The sequence below is a fragment of the Dama dama genome, chromosome 12 (assembly GCF_033118175.1).
Source record: "Dama dama isolate Ldn47 chromosome 12, ASM3311817v1, whole genome shotgun sequence".
In the NCBI taxonomy this organism is placed as follows: Eukaryota; Metazoa; Chordata; class Mammalia; order Artiodactyla; family Cervidae; genus Dama; species Dama dama.
In genome coordinates this window covers 86,895,602-86,916,744 of record NC_083692.1, presented here as the reverse complement: position 1 = coordinate 86,916,744, position 21,143 = coordinate 86,895,602, and the positions used below count along the sequence as shown (strand labels likewise).

Below are 21,143 nucleotides of genomic sequence, written 5' to 3'. Positions count from 1 at the left end.
TTTCTAGTTTTTTGTTGTGTTTTGAGGCCTTGATTAAACTCAATCTTCAGTGAATGAAACCCCAGTATTTTCATATAAATACATGTTGACTTTTCACCAGTATTGTGGGCAAGGTTATAAAAGAGAGATTTTTGTTTGTTTGTTTTGTTTTCCTCTCCCAGGGAAGCTTTCCCATACTCATTTTCTCTAGTGTGGGACAATTTCTTGAGTTTTTAATGGAAATTGGTTAATATTTCTGTCATAGGGGACAGATTGCACCTGGTACTACAGGGAAGAAGGGGATAAATGGCTCACTTTTCAGAGGTGCATTTACTCTTTGACCCACTAGGGTACTATTTAGTGTTCTAGGAGAGGTAATTTAGTAAATTGTACCCCAGTGGCCTGAAAAAGTTAATGCAACTCTGAAAAGTGAGTCATTCAATCGATTTTCCCTATTGCTTTTTAAAAACCAGCACTGACCATATCCAGAGAACCTTGAAGACAACTGATATTAGAGGATCTAGAAGCAGCCTGATTATGTTCACACAGGCTTGTTTGGGACAAGCATTGGATTTGGCTGCAGAGGAATTTGAACCCACAGCCCAATCCAAAGCTTCAGTCAGTTCAGTTCAGTTCAGTCACTCAGTCATGTCTGACTCTTTGTGACCCCATGGACTGCAGCACTGCAGGCTTCCCTGTCCATCACTAACTCCTGGAACTTACTCAGACTCATATTCATCGAGTCGGTGATGCCATTCAACCACCTCATCCTTTGTCGTTCCCTTCTCTTCCCGCCTTCAATCTTTCCCAGCCTCAGGGTCTTTTCCAATGAGTCAGTTCTTCGCATTAGGTGGCCAAAGTATTGGAGCTTCAGCTTCAGCATCAGTCCTTCCAATGAATACCCAAGACTGAACTCTTTTAGGATGGACTGGTTGGATCTCCTTGCAGTCCAGGGGACTCTCAAGAGTCTTCTCCAGCACCACAGTTCAAAAGCATCAATTCTTTGGCGCTTAGCTTTCTTTATAGTCCAACTCTCACATCCATACGTGACTACTGGAAAAACCACAGCTTTGACTAGATGGACCTTTGTTGGCAAACTAATGTCTCTGCTTCTTAATATGTTGTCTAGGTTGGTCATAACTTTTCTTCCAAGGAACAAGCATCTTTTAATTTCATGACTGCAATCACCATCTGCAGTGATTTTGCAGCCCCCCAAAATAAAGTTTCTCACTGTTTCCATTGTTTCCCCATCTATTTGCCATGAAATGATGGGACTGGATATCATGATCTTCGTTTTTTGAATGTTGAGTGTTAAGCCAACTTTTTCCAAAAAACGTTCTCCAAAGCTTAGGAGATAAGAATCTTGAAGCAGTCGTTAACCTCACCAAGCCTTGGTTTCCTTATATATAAAGTGGGGCTAATGAGAATATCTGCCTTACACATTTTTATGCAACTTAAATAGCTTCCTTATATAAAAAACTTTTTATAAACCACAAAGCACAATTGAATGTTACTTATTAGTAGAAGGAGGTTTTCTGAAATAGCGATTTTTGTATCTCATTTTGGAAAGTGACTTATTGTTAGCTTTCCACTATGAGCAGAGATGATATTGTAATCAAGCCATTTCAGGAAAGAAGTTTCCTAGCTAATTAATCCTCAAGATACTCTTGTTTCCGTCCACATGTGTTGCCTCATTTTTTTCCCATCCTCATCATTGGGCTTTCTCTTGCCTCTGTTTTGCCCATTAACATTCTTTCAGAAGCTTTGATCAAGAGATCACTATGACTATAGCTTCCTTAATCTCAAAAGTACTTGGGCCATGTATTGAAAGACATTATTCTAGTTGATGTTAAAGGCTTGAATCAGGCTATATCAACTTATGAAAGAAATATGGAGGAAGTGATGACCACATTAACTTTTGAGATAGATGTGGGAGTTAAAAAGAGAACCAAAGGAAATAGAAAGAAGAAGAAATCATAAAATGTAGAGTTGAAATAGCTCTTCTCTGGTTGGAACTCTTTCTAACCCTACCAGAAACATTAGGTTGGTTTGTGAGCCCTGTGTATGATCAGCATCTTGAAAGAGCTGTTACTATGTGCGACCTAATAACATGTTTGATTTGATACTTAGACAGTCTGGGGGACCCTGTTGCTTAACCATAAATCATTTTACAATCAGTAGTCAGCATTTGTAATGGGTTTTTAGGCAGAAGGAACGTTGCCATAGACTGCTATTTGAACTAGTACAGTTTACATGAAAGCTTTTTACAACTCCTGTTTACTTTGGATTTTCTATTTTAACAGCTAGAGCCCGGCTAATGTGTTTATCTATTATGGGAGACAACAACTGTCAGTGTTGATTTCCCTGAAACTATTTGAATTTTTTTTCCCCTGTGGATGGCTATTTTGTTATGTGACATATTGGTAAAATCCACCCCCAAAGAAACCTACCAAGAGAATAAATCTCTAAAATGATCAAACAATAAAACAAAATTTTCATTAACTGAACCATAGCTAGTTTACATTTGGTTCCTGAAAGCATGTCATTGCATTAAAAGACAACATCTAGGTTTTTTTTTTCAAAAATTAATCTCACAAAATAGCAAAATATTTTTGTTTTGTTTGTGTATGTATGTAATTCTTAAGCCAGACCTTAACTACTAGTTTCACCATTTTAGTGACTGACTTTTTTTCTTAAGTTTCCCATTCATTTGGAGAATTTCCAACAATTGATAGTGCTCTATAAATAATTCACAGAGTAATTGCGTCCCGCTTTTCACTACCTTTTATGCGGTATGCTCTGTGAGAGTGGAACTTGAGTCAGTGGCATTTATTCCACATGGTATGTGAAAGAATTGCCCTTCCCCCTTCACAGGGCAGTGGCAATGCGTCATTTTAGTGTTCTTGTCTTGCTATCATGATTAAAAGTCATCATACATGCAATTACTCTTGAAATCCTGGCTCTACGAGGCAAAAAAAAAGGGAGGAGTCGTGTTTCCGTAGTCATTTTGATGACTGTTTCACTAACAGAGTGACATTTATCCCATGTCATATTACAATTTATGCTGAAACATGAAGTATTTGCAGTCAGATCATAGGTCAGTCCCCCATTCTTAAATTATATCCTACCTCACAATTAGAGAAGCATAAGTATTCCCTATTATAAATTTTCTTCTCATAATTGAAAATAATTTGATTTGTAAGTATTTAGAAATTAATATGCAGAATTGTTTCATAGAAATTAGATGCCTGCTTTAATTGTATGAGATTGTACAAGCTTTATCAGAAAATATATGATCAGCTCTAGGTTATTTATTTTGTGAACAGGAGTCATCTGGGCCGATTCATATTTTTTCGGTTCTCCTAGAATTTGAAATTCTAAGCATAAATAATTTCAGTAAACATTGTAAAACACAGATGCAGTTGATCTTACACATGACATAACTTTGTGTGGGAGTCCAGATGTTGGAATGTGAACACAGGTTGCTTCTCCCTTATGTCCTGTGTGAATGTAGGACTTTTTAACATTTCATTTTCAAGTTTCTCCTTTTCCTTACACACTTTTAAAGATTCTTATAGAAATTCTGTTTAGTTTTTTGGATTGATGTATCTTTTAATAAAGTCTTATTAGGAATTAGATGAAAGTCAACACACCTCTAACCTTGTGTGTATTGTACTAGACCCGTCTTCATATAGAAAATAATAAGATTCGTTGCATTTGTCCCCAAATATTGCTTTTTAAGTTGGTCACATGTGCTTTTGGGTACCTGCCCTGAGCGAGGTACTGCACTTAGTGTCAGAGATGTAGCGCCAACATTCAGGCCTTGGGAGCACTGTTCTGTGGGTTCCGTTGCTGGCATACATTCTGTACCTGCTCATTGCCTTCACTGATTTCATCTCAGCTCCCTGATTGCTGGATTTGGAGTTGTTCGGGTCCAGTCCTGATACCTCATCTCGATTTAATTCCTAATTGAGGGACTTCCCTGGTGGTCTACTGGCTGTGACTCTGTGCTCCCAGTGCAAGGGGCCTGGATTTGATCCCTGGTTAGGGAACTAGATCCCACATGCTGCAACTGAGAGTTTGCATGCACAACTAAGAATCCCATGTGCCTCAACTGAAGATTCCACATGTCACAACAAAGATTGACGATCCCCATGTGCTTTAACCAAGACCAATGCAGCCAGATAAATAAATAAAAATATTTTTTAAAAATTCCCAAGTGAGATTTTGTAGTTTCATGGCTTTACATATCATCTATATGTTGATGAAGCCCAAATGTATATCTCCAGTCGTGTCCTCTGCCCTGAACTTCAGACTCATATCTAATTACCAGTTGAATGTCTTAGGCATTTGAAAGTTACCCAAAGTGGAGTTCTTGGTTTCTTCTAAAATCTTTTCCTTCTTAGTTTTTCTAATCTTTGTAAATGGAAACTTCATTCTACAAGCTGCTCATGACAGAGACTTTCCAGTCATTCATTCTTCTTTTTCTCCCAGACCATCCATTATATTAACCCACAAATCTTGTTGGTGTTTCCTCAAAGCTGTTTCAGCAAGCGGACCACCTCTGACCTACCACCATATTCTAAGCCTCTATTATCTCTTGTCTCCCAGCTACTATTCTGGTTTGTGTCCTTAATTTCCTACAAAGCATTCTCTTTACGTGACAGACAAAATGATCTTTCTGAATGTAAACTCTCCACATGACTCTGTGACTTTTTGTATCATTCAGAATGACAGCCAAAGACCTCACCATGGTCTAAATGGTACTAAACAATCTGTCTTCCCATTACCTTTCTAACTTTGTCTCCCACACCTAGTCTTCTTGCTTCTTCCACTTCCACACACATGTCAAATACACACTTCCACCTTAAGGCCTTGAACTCAACATTTCCTCTGCCCACAGTCCTCTTTTTCTGACTGTCTAAGTGGTATACTCCTTTACTGCTCACATATAACTGAATGAGCAGTGCATTCTTTAATTTCCTCCTACCTATAATATTTTTTTAAAAATACCCCTAATCTTGATCACTCTCTATATCCCTACCTTTACTCTTTTTTGTTGCACTTCTGCTACGTGACATACTGTGTATTTTTTTGATTATTTTCAGTCTTGCCCCACTAGAAAGTAAGCTCCAGGAAAGCAAGAACCTTGTCTGGTTTGTTCTCTACCCCAGCCACAGTGCCCACCATTGTGCTTGGCAGTTGGAGATGTGCATTGTTTATTAAATACGAAAACTAGGTATCTAAGAGGAGAATGTGTCATATCCTGTGGTAGAATTTGGGGATATAGCAGTTAAGAGAATGGACCTTGACCCTGACTTGAAACTTACAATAAAATAGGATAAGATACAGACCCTATATTAAGAATTTATAGTATTGTTTGGTAATTAGAGTTTACAGTATAGTTAAATGAAGCTTATACTAGTGAAGTTACATAACACTTTTGAAGAAAAATAATATTAACAGCAACATGTGACATGTCATAAAACATCAGAGTAGTTGATGCCAGTGGATGAATTGGCATCAACCACAGAATAGGGAAATATAAGCCATAGAATAGGGAATATGATATGTGGAATTTTAGTACATTCTTCTTCTGAATTCCATGTTTAACACTCACATTATCCTGAAGTAAACTTATTTCAAATCATTCCCTGTGCATACTCTGTCTGTACTGGAAAGAACACAAGCATTAAATTGAAATAGACCTGAATTTGAATCTTATACCTGCCATTCATAAATTCTTATCACCTTAACATCCCCATTTCTGTCATTATCTGTGAAATGTGACTTATGTTACATACAGCATATGAAAATCAGAATAATTCTGTGGACTCTTAGAAATTGTTAGTTCCCCGTTTCCTTTTTCTTTCTCCCCTTTCCTGACTACACCATTTACTTATTAACTCATAAATATTTGAGTATCTATGATGTGCTAAGTATTTTGCTAGATGCTATATATACATTGTTGAATGAAGTTGATGTGGTCTCTGCCCTCATGAAGCTAAAAGTGCAGGATTATATATTTAAGGATGACTAGATAAGAGTCTTCTATTTCTGTTAATAAACACCATAATTCTATGATCTTTGCTTGCAGTTTTAGGTTTAGCCTCCTCATCCCCATGTGTCATAAATTATATCTGGCCAAAGTTTTCTCTCTATGTCACCTTTTCCACATCTGATAATACTACCTAGATTCATATTACACCCTCTTACGTAGACTATAGTAACACCATTCTAAGTGCTCCTTGCTCTTTCAAGTAGTATTGTGGAAATCTGCAGCCAGAGTAAGAATTTTAAAGCCTGATCATACCACTCTTCTGTCCAAGAACCTTCAGTGGCATTTATCAGCCAGCAATTTGTGGATAGCAAGCTTGCACCAATAGTACTGAAAGCTGAAAGACAGTGGTATCCTCACAAGATGAAAAGGAAATAACTGCCTCAGTTAAACAGGGCAGGGGACTAACCTGGTAGTCCAGTGGCTAAACTCTCTAGTGTCAATTTTGGGGTGTTCGAGTTCAATCTCTGGTCAGGGAACTAGATCTCACATGCCGCAACTCAAAAGATCCTGCATGCCTCAACTAAGACTTGGCACAGCCAAATAAATAGTTTTTTAAATGCTTTGTGATGACCTAAATGGGAAGGAAATCCAAAAAAGAGGGGATTGTGTACATGTATCAGGTCTTCCAAGGTGGCACAGTGTTAAATAATCCACCTGCCAGTGCAGGAGACTTCAGAGATACGGGTTTGATAATTAAGTCAGGAAGATCCCCTGGAGGAGGAAATAGCAACCCACTCCAGTATTCTTGCCAGGATAATTCCATGGACAAAGGAGCCTGGCAGGCTACAGTTTGCAGGGTTGCTAAGAAGTTGGACAACTTAGCAGTTAAACAATAATAACAATCCAGTATAGTAGAGGGAGAGAGGTGAAAAGTAAATGAATAAGGTGGTAGAAATAAATCTATATGTATCAATAATTATAGATATATGTTGACTGATATTGCCAGTTAGTAGATTGGTCAAGTGGAACTTAAAAAAATACAGCTATCTGCTGTTTTCGACTATTTTAGAATATATACCTAAAACATGAAGACAGAGAAAGGTTAAAAGGAAAAGGTAGGGGAAAAGATATTAGGCAAAAATTAATCAATAGAAAGCTAGTGTGGTTATATTAACATAAGGCAAAGCAGACTTTAAGGCAAAAAGTTTTGTGGGGTTTTTTTTGTAATTTTAGGGATGAAGATGGAAAGGACTACTATATAATGATAGAAGAAAATATATATATAATAGTCTTAAGCTTGTATATAGCTAATAACATAACCTTAAAATACATAAAGCAAAAAAAAAAGCTTGACAAGGAAAATTTAATAAATCCACAATCATGGTAGGAGAATTGTCTTTCAGTAATCAATAGATGAAACAGATAAAAATTAAAGATATAGAAGACTTTAACATCATCATTAACAAGTTGATCACATGATCATGTAACTCTTTATCAATCATATTGAGAGAATATACAGGCATAGAAAACTTAAGAACTGATTATATACTAGGGCACAAAGCAAGTCTCACTTAAGTTTGTAACTTACAGATCACTTTTTCTGGCGATAATATAATTAGTTTAGAAATTAATAATAATAATGTTAAACCTCTCATTCATTTGAGAATTAAAATGCACACATCTGAATAATTTATGGGTCGTGTAGCACATTATAATGGGACAAAAATATTTGCAACTGAACAGTGAAAAAATACCATATGTAAAAACTCATGAGCCCAGTCATACTTAAAGGGCTCATGAGTTTAGAAAAGAAAAGAAAAATTGGATATTAATAGGTTTAGAATCTAAACCAATAATTTTTTTAAAAGGGCAGTTTATTACTTTTTTCAGCAAATATTTATAAAATTTGCCCAGTACAGTGTTAGGCACTGGAGATGCCATATAGAGCAACAACAACAAAATGTCCCTGTTTTCAGAGCTTGCTTTCTAGTGACTGGAGACAAGTAATAAATTGAGTAGAGTGTTCATGAATTCTATGAAGAATAAAGAAAGAGAGAATGAGCTGTTCTACGTAGGATAGTCAGAGAAGTAACACTGAACCTGAAGGAAGTGATGGAACAAGTCAAGTGGATATTGAAGGAAGAGTGGTCCAAGCTGAGATTTAGGTAGAAAGGGCCTGAGGCAGAAAGATGTTTTGTGGAGCAGAGTAAGTATTGTGGATAAGGGAGATTTGCAGAAGCAGAAAACAGAGCTTTTTCAGTCTGTTTTAATGGTTTTACTCTTAAAACACCCAACTACCCAGGAAACTTTCTAGCTTCCTAACGTGTAACACCCACTTACTCTGTGCCAGGCGTTGTCCTCTATGCTTTACTTATTCTCACTAAACCTCACAAGTCTATAACATAGGGACCAATTTCCCCTTTTCAGACTTAAGGCACAAGAGACAAGGTGAGGTTTGATAACAGTCCATGTTCACATTAAGTGTCAGAGCTAGCGTCAGAACCCAGGCAGTGTCTTACAGCATACAGCCTTCCCTCCTCCCCCTCCCCTGACAGGTTGGCAGTGATTGCAGAATGCTTCCTTGCTGGGAAAGATTTAGTGTGATGGTCCTTAGCCTGATTGAAATAGGGCGGTGTCTTTGTAGGTTTTGAATTTTGAGTTTCCCTGCTCTAGAATGCAGTTAAGAAAACTTAAACATTACCACATATTTTTTTAGTTCCTAGAATACGTATGTTCTGCCTCAGTTCCAGTCTTATCTTTGCCATTGACTGTGTATGCTTGGACCAGTTTTTTAACCTTTTAGATATTTCTGCCTTAAAAGGGAGGGATTAGATAAGACAGTATTCAATATTACTGACTTGCTCAATACATTGTCTGAATTTGTACTACCAAAATTAAGGGTTGGTACCAACTTTTTTGTTTATTCATATGGAACCTATTGTTCCAAATGAAAAGAGAAAGTAAAGAAAGTATGAATAGTATAGATGTTCTCTTTTGCTGGTTTTCTTGTTATTTTAAATACTCAAAAAATTTATACCAGGCTACTTAGCTTTTACAGTCCTAAAGTGTGTATAGATTGTGTGCTCAATTTTAAGGGCTGGTACTATTCCCAGAAGTTCTGTGCTGGTCACAAAGTGGAATGCTCAAGGACTCAGCACTAAAATTAACTTATAAAAGTGCTTCCTTCATGCACTCATTGGAACAGGTAATTACTGTGGCAACAGCAAGCTAATTTGAAGTGTTAGCTGTTAATTAAAACAATGCAGAGGTGTATAGTTGTCTTTTGGTGTAACCAGAGCCTCCATTCAAACTTCATTAATCACTTTACAGTTAATGTTGTTGAGGAAGGTCAAGACAATTGAGATGCAGTATCCACTGAAACTAAACAAATTCCTTGTCTCTGGGTAGAATGCCATTTGCAAAGTTAAGGGACACACTTGACTCTTACCTGGCATAGCCTTTGTCTTCCACTTCTTCTTGAAAATTAAATGTTAATTTGGTACTGTCATTGCACTGTAAACCAAGCCACACAGCGTTTTTATTGCTCGAAAATTGAACCCAAACTTCCACAGATGAATAAACGTGCATCATAATTAAATCATCAAGTCTCCCGTTTTAATTCACTTGGAAATAGGAGACCCTTCTTTTGGAATAGGTCGGCTTTCTTGATAAGCTAATTAAGTTGCTAAACTGTCCGTGTGGTATGTAGTATGTACTCGATTATTTGCTAATCATTTCCCTATCACTGCTATTAGCCTAATATAGCCAGGTGTTGCTCCTTGTCCAGTGTAACAACACTGTTTTGAGTCCTTGTGTATGCATTCAATTATTTATCTTTACATTCCAGTTTTTGCAATATAGAGTGTTTTAAATGTTGACTTTGGAAGACACCATGATAATTCGAGAGGAAAAATAGTATATCATTATTAAATGTTACGTGTTATATTACCTGGAATAAAGCTGCTAAATTCCTTCAAATCACACTTCACACTGGCTTAGGCCAGCAACTTCTCTGTCATGCACTGAGTAAATACAGTGTAAGCTTTTATATATTAATTTATGGCATGAGTTCAGACATATCATGAATTAAATCATGACATGTAGTTTCATACATTGTAAAAGTCCTATGTTAACATAGTAAAGTAAGTGGTAATTTGTTGTAAAACCAGTATAACACAGGGGTTCCACTTTTGAAAATGTATATCACTTTATACAAAGTATACAATTTTTTTTAATTATTTAAGTTTTACAGTTGAATAGTATTTATATATAATAGGGAGGTTGGTGTTTAGAAAAAGTCTTTAGACATTTGTATAGATTAAAGTATTCTCTGGTAAAGTGAACAATTGATGATTTTTATAAGCTTGCCTTTCCTATAGTGAGATAGATCTGAATTTCTGTATAATTAATTGATAAAATAAAGACTAAGTTTACCTTCCATAATTGTCTTGACCTTTGTCTACTCAGGAGAAGCAGAATGAATTTTTTATAACAGTCCTATATATGGATTTATATACATATTGATATATGTTTTTTCTTAGTCATACCTGAATTTGTAACATTTTATGTGTGAAAAATTACAAATACTTGAACCATTTCTATAAGTCAGTCACTTTAAAAACCCTTGTCAATGACTGCACAACTCTGTAAACATACTAAAAATCTTGAGTTGTATGTTTAAAACAAGTGAGTTTTATCATATATAATTATGCCTCAATAAAGCTGTTAAAAAATTTCAGAGCAACCACATGATTATTTCTGCCAAAACAACAGAAAATGGTGTTACTAAATCCCAAATTTAGTAATCATTTTTAATAATGATGGAATATATGTTTTGTTTTTATTTTATGAAATAAGCAATTTTTGTAGTAATTCTATGTGATAATAGATGTAAACTAGATTTACTGTGATAATCATTTCACAGTATATACAAATATTGAATCATTATGTTGTACACCTGAAACTAATACTGTATGTCGATTATATCTCAATTAAAACAATAAAGGAAATGACAAGTGTTTACTGCTAAGTCATTATCCAGTAAAATTTGGGAGCCTGGAAAATGTAGTTTGCAGCTTAGCATGTAAGGATGAGAAATTCCTGAGAAGCTAAATTTCTTTCACCCACATCTTTCCTACCCCAGTTACACCTTAATATTAGTTGGATTAAGAGAAGACCAATTTGATCTTGGCTAATATGTGAAATCTTTCGTGGAGCAAGATTTTACTTCTTCCAAATTAATTTGTTTCTTTATACTTATATGAACTTGCCATAAAAAGTGCTTGTTTGTGTTATGTGGTTTGTTTTGAAATTTTACTTAAAACATACTGTTTCTGGATAGTGGTCAGAATGTGCAGTCAGTGCAGTACATGGGCACACATTTCATTTCACACAAAAAGTCTTGATGAGATGTAATGGTATTTTATTTCTGCAAACATTATTCCCTTAGTATTTTTCACAAATGTATTCATATTGCTTGATTTAAATTGTAATTATTTCACTGTATCTGATCATTTGAACTGGTCTCTGAAGTTTTTTAAGAATGTAATTTTATTTATTTCTGGTTGCGCTGGGTCTTCTTGCTGAGTCGGCTCTTCTCTCGTGGTGGCGAGCAGGGGCTGCTCTCTGGTTTGAGAGTGTGGGCTTCTCTTTGCAGTGGCTTCTCTTGTTGCAGAGCATGGGCTCTAGAGCGCGCAGCCTTCCGTAGTTGCAGCACCTGGCTCAGTAGTCGCGGCTCCCAAGCTCTGGGGCACAGGCTCAACAGTTGGGGTGCAAGGGTTTAGTTGCTTCATGGCATGTGAGATCTTCTTAGATCAGGGATCGAACCCATGTCTCCTGCATTGGCAGGCAGATTCTTTACCACTGAGCCACCAGGAAAGCCTTGTTCTGTAGTTTTCTGAAAAATACTGAGAGATGCTAGCTTTTAGAAAAAGATAACTGTCATACTTGATCCTTGTAACTCTATGACTTCTTATATGAATTTATATCTTAAGTCATGTGTTTTGAGATTATTTTAATGGAATGTAGGGACGCAGTTTATCTGTGTATATAATTGAGATAAACGAAAGGGAAACCTCCCATTTTATTTGGCTCTGTACCGTGCTTAGCAGAGAACACACTGCCACATACCGTGACAGTATGTTGTAAGGGATCTGGAGCCAGAAGACTTGGGTTTGATGTCTAGTTCTGCCTTTTATTAACTTGTGCCATTGATAAACTGCTTAGCTTCTCTATGCTTCAGAGTTCTGGGCTCTAAAAAGTGGATAATAATACCAGAATTAACTCAGTGTTATTTTAAGGTAGTACATAATGAATCATTGTGTAAACCATGAACCTCAATAGAAATGTAAATTACCACTGTTATTAGTGTTCTCTGAAAGTATCATATTTCTCTTACTGAGGATGTATTCATATTTATATTATGTCCTTAGCCATTTTGAAGGTTGTTTAGTAATCCCAAGTGATTTTTTTTTCTTTCCATAGAGCATATCATGTCCCAAGTGGGAAAATACTAGCTGTAAAGGTAAGTGCTAGATAAGTTTTATGAAATTCATGAATTTTTTGATGCTTACTGCCTTCTCTCCCACCATGACCCCTGTTAGCTTGAATCATAGGTATTGTCAAAGAGGAAATGAAGTGGTTTAAGGTTTGGGTGGTGGCTGGTGGAAGCTCTGGCCCTGCTGTGACCTTCAGGATCTTCCCACTGTGATTCGACCCCTCATCGCCCATAGCTCTTTCCATGTTCTCTGCTCACTGCACCACTGTCTTCCTCATCTTACAGTTCAAAAACTTCATAGTTGTTCACTTCTTTCTTTCTTTCATCTACCACATCCCATAAGTCACCATGTCCTGTCAGAAATTTCCCGTGAAATGCTTCCGTGTGTCACTTTCTTTCTGTTCTCATCCTCATTGCCTTTGCCTTGTATCAGGCTCACATACGTCGTATTTAGACGTTTATAGGAACTTCTTCACTGTACCTTTCACCTGGCCACTGGAGTTGAGAAGTTGAACCCCAGACCTGATGCATCACTATCTTGGCATGCCTCTTCCCTCAGCCCCAATAGTATACAACATAAGGCCTATGATGTCTGCCTCCCTTCTTTACGGCATTCTGAGAGACCCTAACACCACACCATCGAATAGAGTCAAGCGCACGTAACTCAGGGACGTTCTAGGCCGTTACCTTAGATGATCCTCGCTTGTTGCCGTTGTGTTCATAATCCATACTCCATCCCTGCCGTACTCCAAGATCCCAGTTCGCCCGTGCTACTTTGAGTTTAATTTCTGGCCTTGGCTGTTGGTGCCTGATTTTCCCATCATTTTATCTCAGATTTCCCTGTGGAGTCTCTGAATTGCACCTCTGACTGAACCCTGTACTACCTCAAATTCAAATCCATAGAACTCCACTTGCAAACTGGGCTTTTGGCTAACAGACTGGTGAGGCCAGCTTCATCCCTCACTCCCCTGATTAGTTAGGCACTCTACAGACAGACTCCTACACACCTTCCAGCTACATCCTCTGCTTTACCTGCCTGTTGCTCTGTGGAATGCCTGTTATCCTCAGTCTCTTAGTAATGAGAGCTTTTTATTTTTTGAATGACTACTATATGCCCGATATAATGCTTGATTCTATGTAGCTCGTATCTTTAATTTTTAAATCTATAAAGTAAGCCTGTTATTTTAGATTTGAGGGCACTGAGAAAGCTGAACTGTCCAAGGTCACCCAGATGGAAGAGCCAAGACCAAGATTTAAAACAACTGCATCAATTCAAAGCACATGTCTTCTCCTACACCGTGCAGCCTGGATACATGTTACTAGCACTGCCCATCCTTTTGACTTTTATGGATCCTTTCAAGGTCCATCTCCAAGATGCCTTCTTAGCTGTCCACAGTGAGCATATAGATGTATTTCTGAATCTTTTATGTAACCTAGGAAACTAAGAGTAAGAGTGATTAAACTGCAGTGTGTTGTATCTTTTAGTAAAGTCAGATCAAAACAGACTCAAGTCTCCTGATTGCTGTGCAATCCAGAATTGTTCTCCCATGCCACACTTAATCCAGCACTGAGGATGTGTTATGTGTATTATCAAGTCTAGTTTTAATAATTTAAATAGCTTTTGGTGGGGCGCTCCAACAGAGCTCCTTCTTGGGACGTTTACTTTGATATTCCAGCCAAACTAGGTTCACAGAATTGTAGAACTGAAAGAGACCTTAGAGATCATCTGTCGTGGCCCCACCTTTTAAAAAGGAGGAGCCTTGAGTCGAGCCAGTTCCCAGGGTAAGTACTCTAGAACTCAGGCTCCACCTCAGCCTCCATGAGTTCACTTGAGCACAGCTCTGTGGTACCAGCTTAGCATTAGTTGTCCTTTCTGTGCCTTCTGGCTCCATCTTCACTCAAAGTCACCTCCACCAACTCAGCACTGTTTTCCTTTTTGTCTAGTTATTTGTTTATTCCTTTGATGTCAAAACTTCTAGACTGTTGCCAATGATGTTAATCAACTTCAGTTTGTTTATTCCAGGAGAGCGGAGCACTGCTACAAATCACCCCCAAAGCATCACTATTTGGCCTTGCAACTGTATTATAATTTTTCATAATTTCATACATTTTCAATTATGTTTAACCTAGGCTGATATTAAAATTCTTCTGCATGATTATTTAGTTGCATGTGGCAAGGGGCCAACAGTTATCTCTGGAAAGGATTAAAAGCAATTTAAAAGAAAAGACACATTTTAAAAAGACTGTTAAAATAGAGACCTTCAATAAAGGAAAACAGTAGGGCTTTACAAATATACTGTTCACTACACCTAACCGTAAAACTGAGCTACAGGACAGGGACTATATCATATTCACTTTGTATCCCTTGATTTTATAAAATTAAATGTTAGAAGCTCAAGTTGAATGAATGAATGATTTGAATAGGTATAATTATTGTGTTTAAACTTTTGTTTAGCCCTGAGCTTCTTGGCAGTGAAGGCAAAAAGCATTTTGTCTGTATATTGGTCGTCGTTCAGTCACTCAGTCATATCTGACTCTGCAGCCCCATGAATGGCAGCATGCCAGGCTTCCCTGTCCATCATCTCCCAGAGTTTGCTCAAACTCATGTCCATTGAGTCAGTGATGCCATCCAACCATCTCATCCTCTGTCACCCACTTCTCCTCCTGCCTTCAGTCTTTCCTAACATCAGAGTCTTTTCCAGGGCGTTGACTCTTCACATCAGGTGGCCAAAGTCTTGGAGCTTCAGCTTTAGCGTCAGTCCTTCCAATGAATATTCAGGGTTGATTTCCTTTAGGACTGACTGGTTTGATCTCCAGGCAATCCTAAAGGACTAGTCATAATCTAAGAGAAAAAAAAAGTGTCATTATTTGCTTTAAAACAGGCTGAGTTTTTTCATTAAATCTTAGGAGTGTTATTTAGTTTCCAGATATTTGGGGATTTTCCAGATATCTTTCTGTTACTAATTTCTAACTTAAATCCATATGGTCAGGTAACATACTTCATGTAATTGGAATTATTTTAAGTTTATTGATATTTATCTTTTGGCCCAGCATGTGAATTTTCTTCATAAGGGTTCCCTGTGCACATGAAAAGAATGTGTAGTCTGATGTATAGGATGTGGGATAAATATCAATTAGGTTAAGTTGTCTGATAATGTTTTTCCAAATTTCTGTATCTTTACTGACTTTTTATCTATTTGTCCTATCAATAAGAAAACAGGGTGTTGAAATATATAACAATAATTGTATACTTGTCTATTTTTTTCCTTGCAGTTCTATCATTTTTTTTACTTCATATTTTTTTGTAGATCTGTTAGGCTATTTAGGATTTTATGGCCCCTTTATCATTACAAAGTGATCTTCTTTATCCATGGTAGTATTCTTTACTCTGAAATGTATATTGTCTGATACTAATATAGCTACATCAGCTTTATTTTGACTAGTGTTCACATGATATAGTCTTTTACTTTTAACCTGTTGTATCTTTATATTTGGGATGGATTTCTTGTAGGCAGCATATAGCTGGGTCTTGTATTTTAATCCAGTAGGATTATCTTTGCTTTTTAATTGAGGTATTTAGATCATTTACATTTCATGTGATTATCGATATGGTTGGATTCGAGTATATCAATTTGCTCTTTGTTTTCTATTTATTCTGTGTCTATGTCCTTTAAAAAAAAACGGTTGCTTTAAAGTTTATAGGATACATCATTAACTTACCGAGGTCCACCTTCAAGTAATATTGTGCCACTCGACCTATAGTGTGAGAACTTTACAGTGGTGTACTTTCATTTCCCTCATCCTGGCCTTTGTTGTTGTTACTGTACGTTTTACTTACTCATGTTATAAACCCCAAAATACATTGTTACTGATTTTGCTTTAGATAGTATTTTTTAAAGGCATTTTAAATGTAAGAATAGATTTATTTTATAATTACTCACCTTTTTACCATTTCCGGTGTTCCGTATTCCCTTGTACAAATCCAGATTTCCGTCTGGTATCATTTTGCTTCTGTCTGTAAAAAAAGGGAATGACTCCCTTTTTTTACATTTCTTACAGTGCATGAGTCTCCTGGCAATGAATTTTTTCAGCTGTTGCATGTCTGAGAAGTGTATATTTGACTTTAATTTTTGGAAAACAATTTCACCAGATAGAGAATTCTAGTTTAATTGTGCTTTACTTTCAGTATTGTAGAGATTTTGCTTTACTGTTTTCTGGCTCATGTTGTTTCCAGTGAAAAGCTTACTGTACTGTCATTTAGAAATCTTTATTCCTCTGTACATTAGAATTGACATCTTCTCTGAGTGCTTTTAAGGTTTTTTTAAATCACTGTGCATACTCAGTCACTTAAGACGTGTCTAACTCTTTGCAACCCCAAGGACAGTAGCTCTCCAAGCTCCTCTGTCCATGGGATTCTCTAGGGAAGAATACTGTAGTCGATTGCCACATCCTCCTCCAGGGGATCATCCCTACTCAGGGATCTAACCAATATCTCTTACATCTCCTGCATTGGCAGGCGGGTTCATACCACTAGTGCCACCAGGGAAGTCCCTCTGATGTAGTTTTGTTATGGTGAGTTTTTGTGTCATTTTCTTCATGATTCATGTACTTAGGATTTGTTGAGATTTTTGGATTTGTAGATTTTTAACTTTAATTAAACTTGGAAAAGTTTTAGGCATTATTTTCTTCACGTATTCCCTCACCTTTGGGAACTTAAATTGCATATATATTAGGTTACTTGAAGTTGTTGTTCAGTCACTCAGTTGTGTCCAACTCTTTGCCAATCCCATGGACTACAGCCAGGCTTCCTTGTCCTTCACCATCTCCCAGAGTCTGCTCAAACGTGTCCATTGAGTTGGTGGTGTCATTCAACCGTCTCATCCTCTGTCATCCCCTTCTCCTCCTGCCTTCAATCTTTCCCAGCATCAAGGTCTTTTCCAAACAATCAGCTCTTCGCATCAGGTAGCCAGAGTATTGGAAGCATCAGTCCTTCCAGTGAATGTTCAGGGTTGATTTCCTTTAGGATTGACTGGTTTGATCTCCTTGCAATCCCAGGGAGTCTCAAGAGTCTTCTCAGCACCACAGTTCAAAAGCATCAATTCTTTGGTGCTCAGCCTTCTTTATGGTCCAGCTCTGACATGAGGTTATCTCAGTTGAAGGTTTCCCACAGCAAAATGATGCTCTGTGGTTTGTTTGTTCTAGCCTTTTTTTCTCTCTGGTGTTTCAGTTTGGGATAGTTTCTATTGTCAAATGTTCAGGTTTGTACTCTTTCATATGCATTGTCTAACCTGTTATTAATTTTGCTCAGTATATTTTTTCATTTCAGATGTACTTTTTATCCCTAGAAGTTTATATGGGTCTTTTTTACATCCTCCATGTTTCTACTTAACATGCTCTATCTTTCTTCTGCCTTCTTGCCTATGTGGAATATAGTTATGATAATTCAATTAATGGTCTTGTCTCTTAATTCGACCATAACTATCATCCTAGGGTCAGTTTTGACTGGTTGCTTTTTCTCTGTATTTTGGGTTGTATTTTTTATTTGTTTTAATACCTTTTAATTTTTTATTGCATACCAGTCATATAGCATAGGTACATTCCTGTAAATATCCTTGAGCTTTATTCTGAGGAGCTGTCTAGTGAATCTGAAACACTTTGGTCCTTTCAAGACTTGCTTTTATGCTTTATTAGATAGTAGCAGCCCAGTGGTTAAGTTCAGTTCAGTTCAGTCACTCTGTCGTGTCTGACTCTTCGCGACACCATAGACCGCAACAAACCAGGCCTCCCTGTCCATCACCATTTCCTAGAGTTTACCCAAACTCATGTCCATTGAGTTAGTGATGCTGTCCAGCCATCTCATCTTCTGTCGTCCCCTTCTTCTCCCATCTTCAATCTTTCCCAGCATCAGGGTCTTTTCAAATGAGTCAGCTCTTCGCCAGAGTATTGGAGTTTGAGCTTTCAACATCAGTCCTTCTAACGAACATTCAGGACTGATCTCCTTTAGGATGGACTGGTTGGATCTCCTTGCAGTCCAAGGAACTCTCAAGAGTCTTCTCCAACACCACAGTTAAAAAGCATCAATTCTTTGGCACTCAGCTTTCTTTATAGTCCAACTCTCACATCCGTATATGACTACTGGAAAAACCATAGCCTTGACTAGACGAACCTTTGTTGACAAAGTAATGTCTCTGCTTTTTAATATACTGTCTAGGTTGGTCATAACTTTGCTTCCAAGGAATAAGCGTCTTTTAATTTCATGGCTGCAGTCATCATCTGCAGTGATTTTGGAGCCCCCCAAAATAAAGTCAGCCACTGTTTCTACTGTTTCCCCATCTATTTTCCATGAAGTGGTGGGACTGGATGCCATGATCTTAGTTTTCTGAATGTTGAGCTTTAAGCCAACTTTTTCACTGTCCTCTTCCACTTTCATCAAGAGGCCCTTTAGTTCTTCATTTTCTGCCATAAGGTTGGTGTCATCTGCGTATCTGAGGTTATTGGTATTTCTCCCAGCAATCTTGATTCCAGCTTGTGCTTCATCCAGCCCAGTGTTTCTCATGATGTACTCTGCATAGAAGTTAAATAAGCAGGGTGGCAGTATATAGCCTTGATGTACTCCTTTCCTGATTTGGAACCAGTCTGTTGTTCCATGTCCAGTTCTAACTGTTGCTTCCTGACCTGCATACAGGTTTCTCAAGAGGCAGGTCAGGTGGTCTGGTATTCCCATCTCTTTCAGAATTTTCCAGTGGTTAGTCTAGAGCTAACTTTCCCCAGTCAACTGAAGCAGTAGTCTTCTGAATACTCTATCCCAATGCCTTGGCAAACATAGGTTTTTCATCCTGCCTTGTGGGAACACAAACTCTTCCAAGTGTGAGGTCTGGAGATTATTTCTTGTGGTTCTTTCTTGAGGTTCTTTCCCTTGCCTCACGTAGTTTCCTGACATCTGTGTGCTAATCATTATTCAGCTAAAGACTCCAGGTGCCCTCTGCAGCTTTCTGTAGCTGTCTCCTTTTGCTCTTCTGCCAGTGAATTCTAGCTGCCTTGGCCTCCTCAGAACTCCCAGTTCTCTCAGCTTGGGGAGGTGGTTGAGCTCCCCTAGATTCCCCTCCCTGCCTGGGTCCTAAAAACTCTTTTCTAGTCACTAAGCTGTCATAGGACTCATCTCATTGGTTTTCCATCTCTCAGAGATCACTGTCCTATTTTAGTTGAGGTCTAATTTCTGGAAGCTTGTTGATTTTTTCTGTTTTGTTGTTATTTATTTATTTTTTAGTATCTTTTCCGTTCTTATCACTGTGCTAATCCATGCACTTATTTTTGCGTCTTGGCAGACATGTCTCTTGACCAGCTTTTAAATTGTTCTCTCAAAAATAGAAGCTACAGAAGTCCAATAGATCATGTGTATTATGCTAAGCAGGTGTCTGGGCTTCCCAGGTGGTATAGTGGTCAATAATCCACCTGCTGATGCAGGAGATGCATTGGGTAGGTAAGATCCCCTGGAGTATGAAATGGAAACCTGCTCCAGTATTCTTGCCTGGAGAATTCCATGGACAGAGGAACCCGGCAGGATACAGTCCATGGAGTTGCAAAGAGTTGGACACAAATAAGCATCTGAGCACACGCTCACACACAAGCTACTCTGGTGTCTACTCTGGTGTCTCACTGATAAAGAATCCAGTTGCCAATGCAGGAGACCCAGGTTCAATCCCTGGGTCAGGAACACCCCCCCGGGGAAGGAAATGGCCACCCACTCTAGTGTGCTTGTCTGGAGAATCCTGTGGACAGAGGAGCCTGGTCGACTACAGTCCATGGAGTCACAAAAGAGTCAGACAAGACTTAGGAACTAAACAACAAAAAACTCTGCTAAGCACTCTATGTACATTTTCCATGTTTAAATCTCACCATGACCTTTTGCATTTACTACTATTATGGATCCTCATTTTACAGATGCAGAAGCTGAGGTACAGAATATTTAAATAATTTAGTCCCACACCTAATAAGTAATGGGAACTAGCTTTGTACCCAGGGAAGTCTTGCCTCAATCAAGTCCATGCTGTTAACTTCTGTTCTGTATTTCTGTTCAGTACTTTGGGATTTGGCTTCTTAAAGCATAGCTCTGGTCACATTTCTTCCCTTCTCAAAAGTCTTCAAAGGCTCTGCGTTACTTCCAAGTAAACTAAAAGCTCTATGGGATGGAACTCAAGATCTTGCACAATACGTATTCAGCCTACTTCTAAAGCATTATCTTATGTGTCTGAATTCTGTGCTGCTTTTAAGTTGAACTCGTTGCCTTATCTGAACCCAAGTACTTTCTTACTTCAACACTTTTATTCATGTATTTCTTTCTAATTAGAATGCCTTCACCAATTTTCCAACCTATCCAAATCCTCAGCACCCGTCATGGGTCAGCTCCAAAGCTTGCTCCTCCTTGAGCTGGCTTGAATAGATCCTGTTACATCTGGTAGATCTATCACTTACCACCTTCTCCTTCGGACCTATCTTGTATTCTCTGAATGTGTCGCTTATGGGTGTCATCACATGGTGACTTCTAGTGTTCTAATAGTATACGTGTACATTTCCCCTAGTACACTGAAATGTCTTTGAAAGTGGGGAACAGGTCTTGTTATTTTCTTGTCTTAGTCATTGATTTATGTAGAACCTTGCATATAGAGT

At 37.8% G+C, this 21,143-nt stretch overlaps 1 protein-coding gene across 1 annotated transcript in view; it reads left to right on the top strand.

The window, feature by feature from the left end:
• MAP2K5 (mitogen-activated protein kinase kinase 5) overlaps window positions 1–21,143 on the top strand; it is a 261,312-nt gene that overhangs the window by 72,637 nt on the left and 167,532 nt on the right. Inside the window, exon 9 of the mRNA XM_061157999.1 lies at window positions 12,464–12,503. Within this exon, the coding sequence (XP_061013982.1) occupies window positions 12,464–12,503 (40 nt within the window). The remainder of the gene's footprint in view (window positions 1–12,463; window positions 12,504–21,143) is intronic.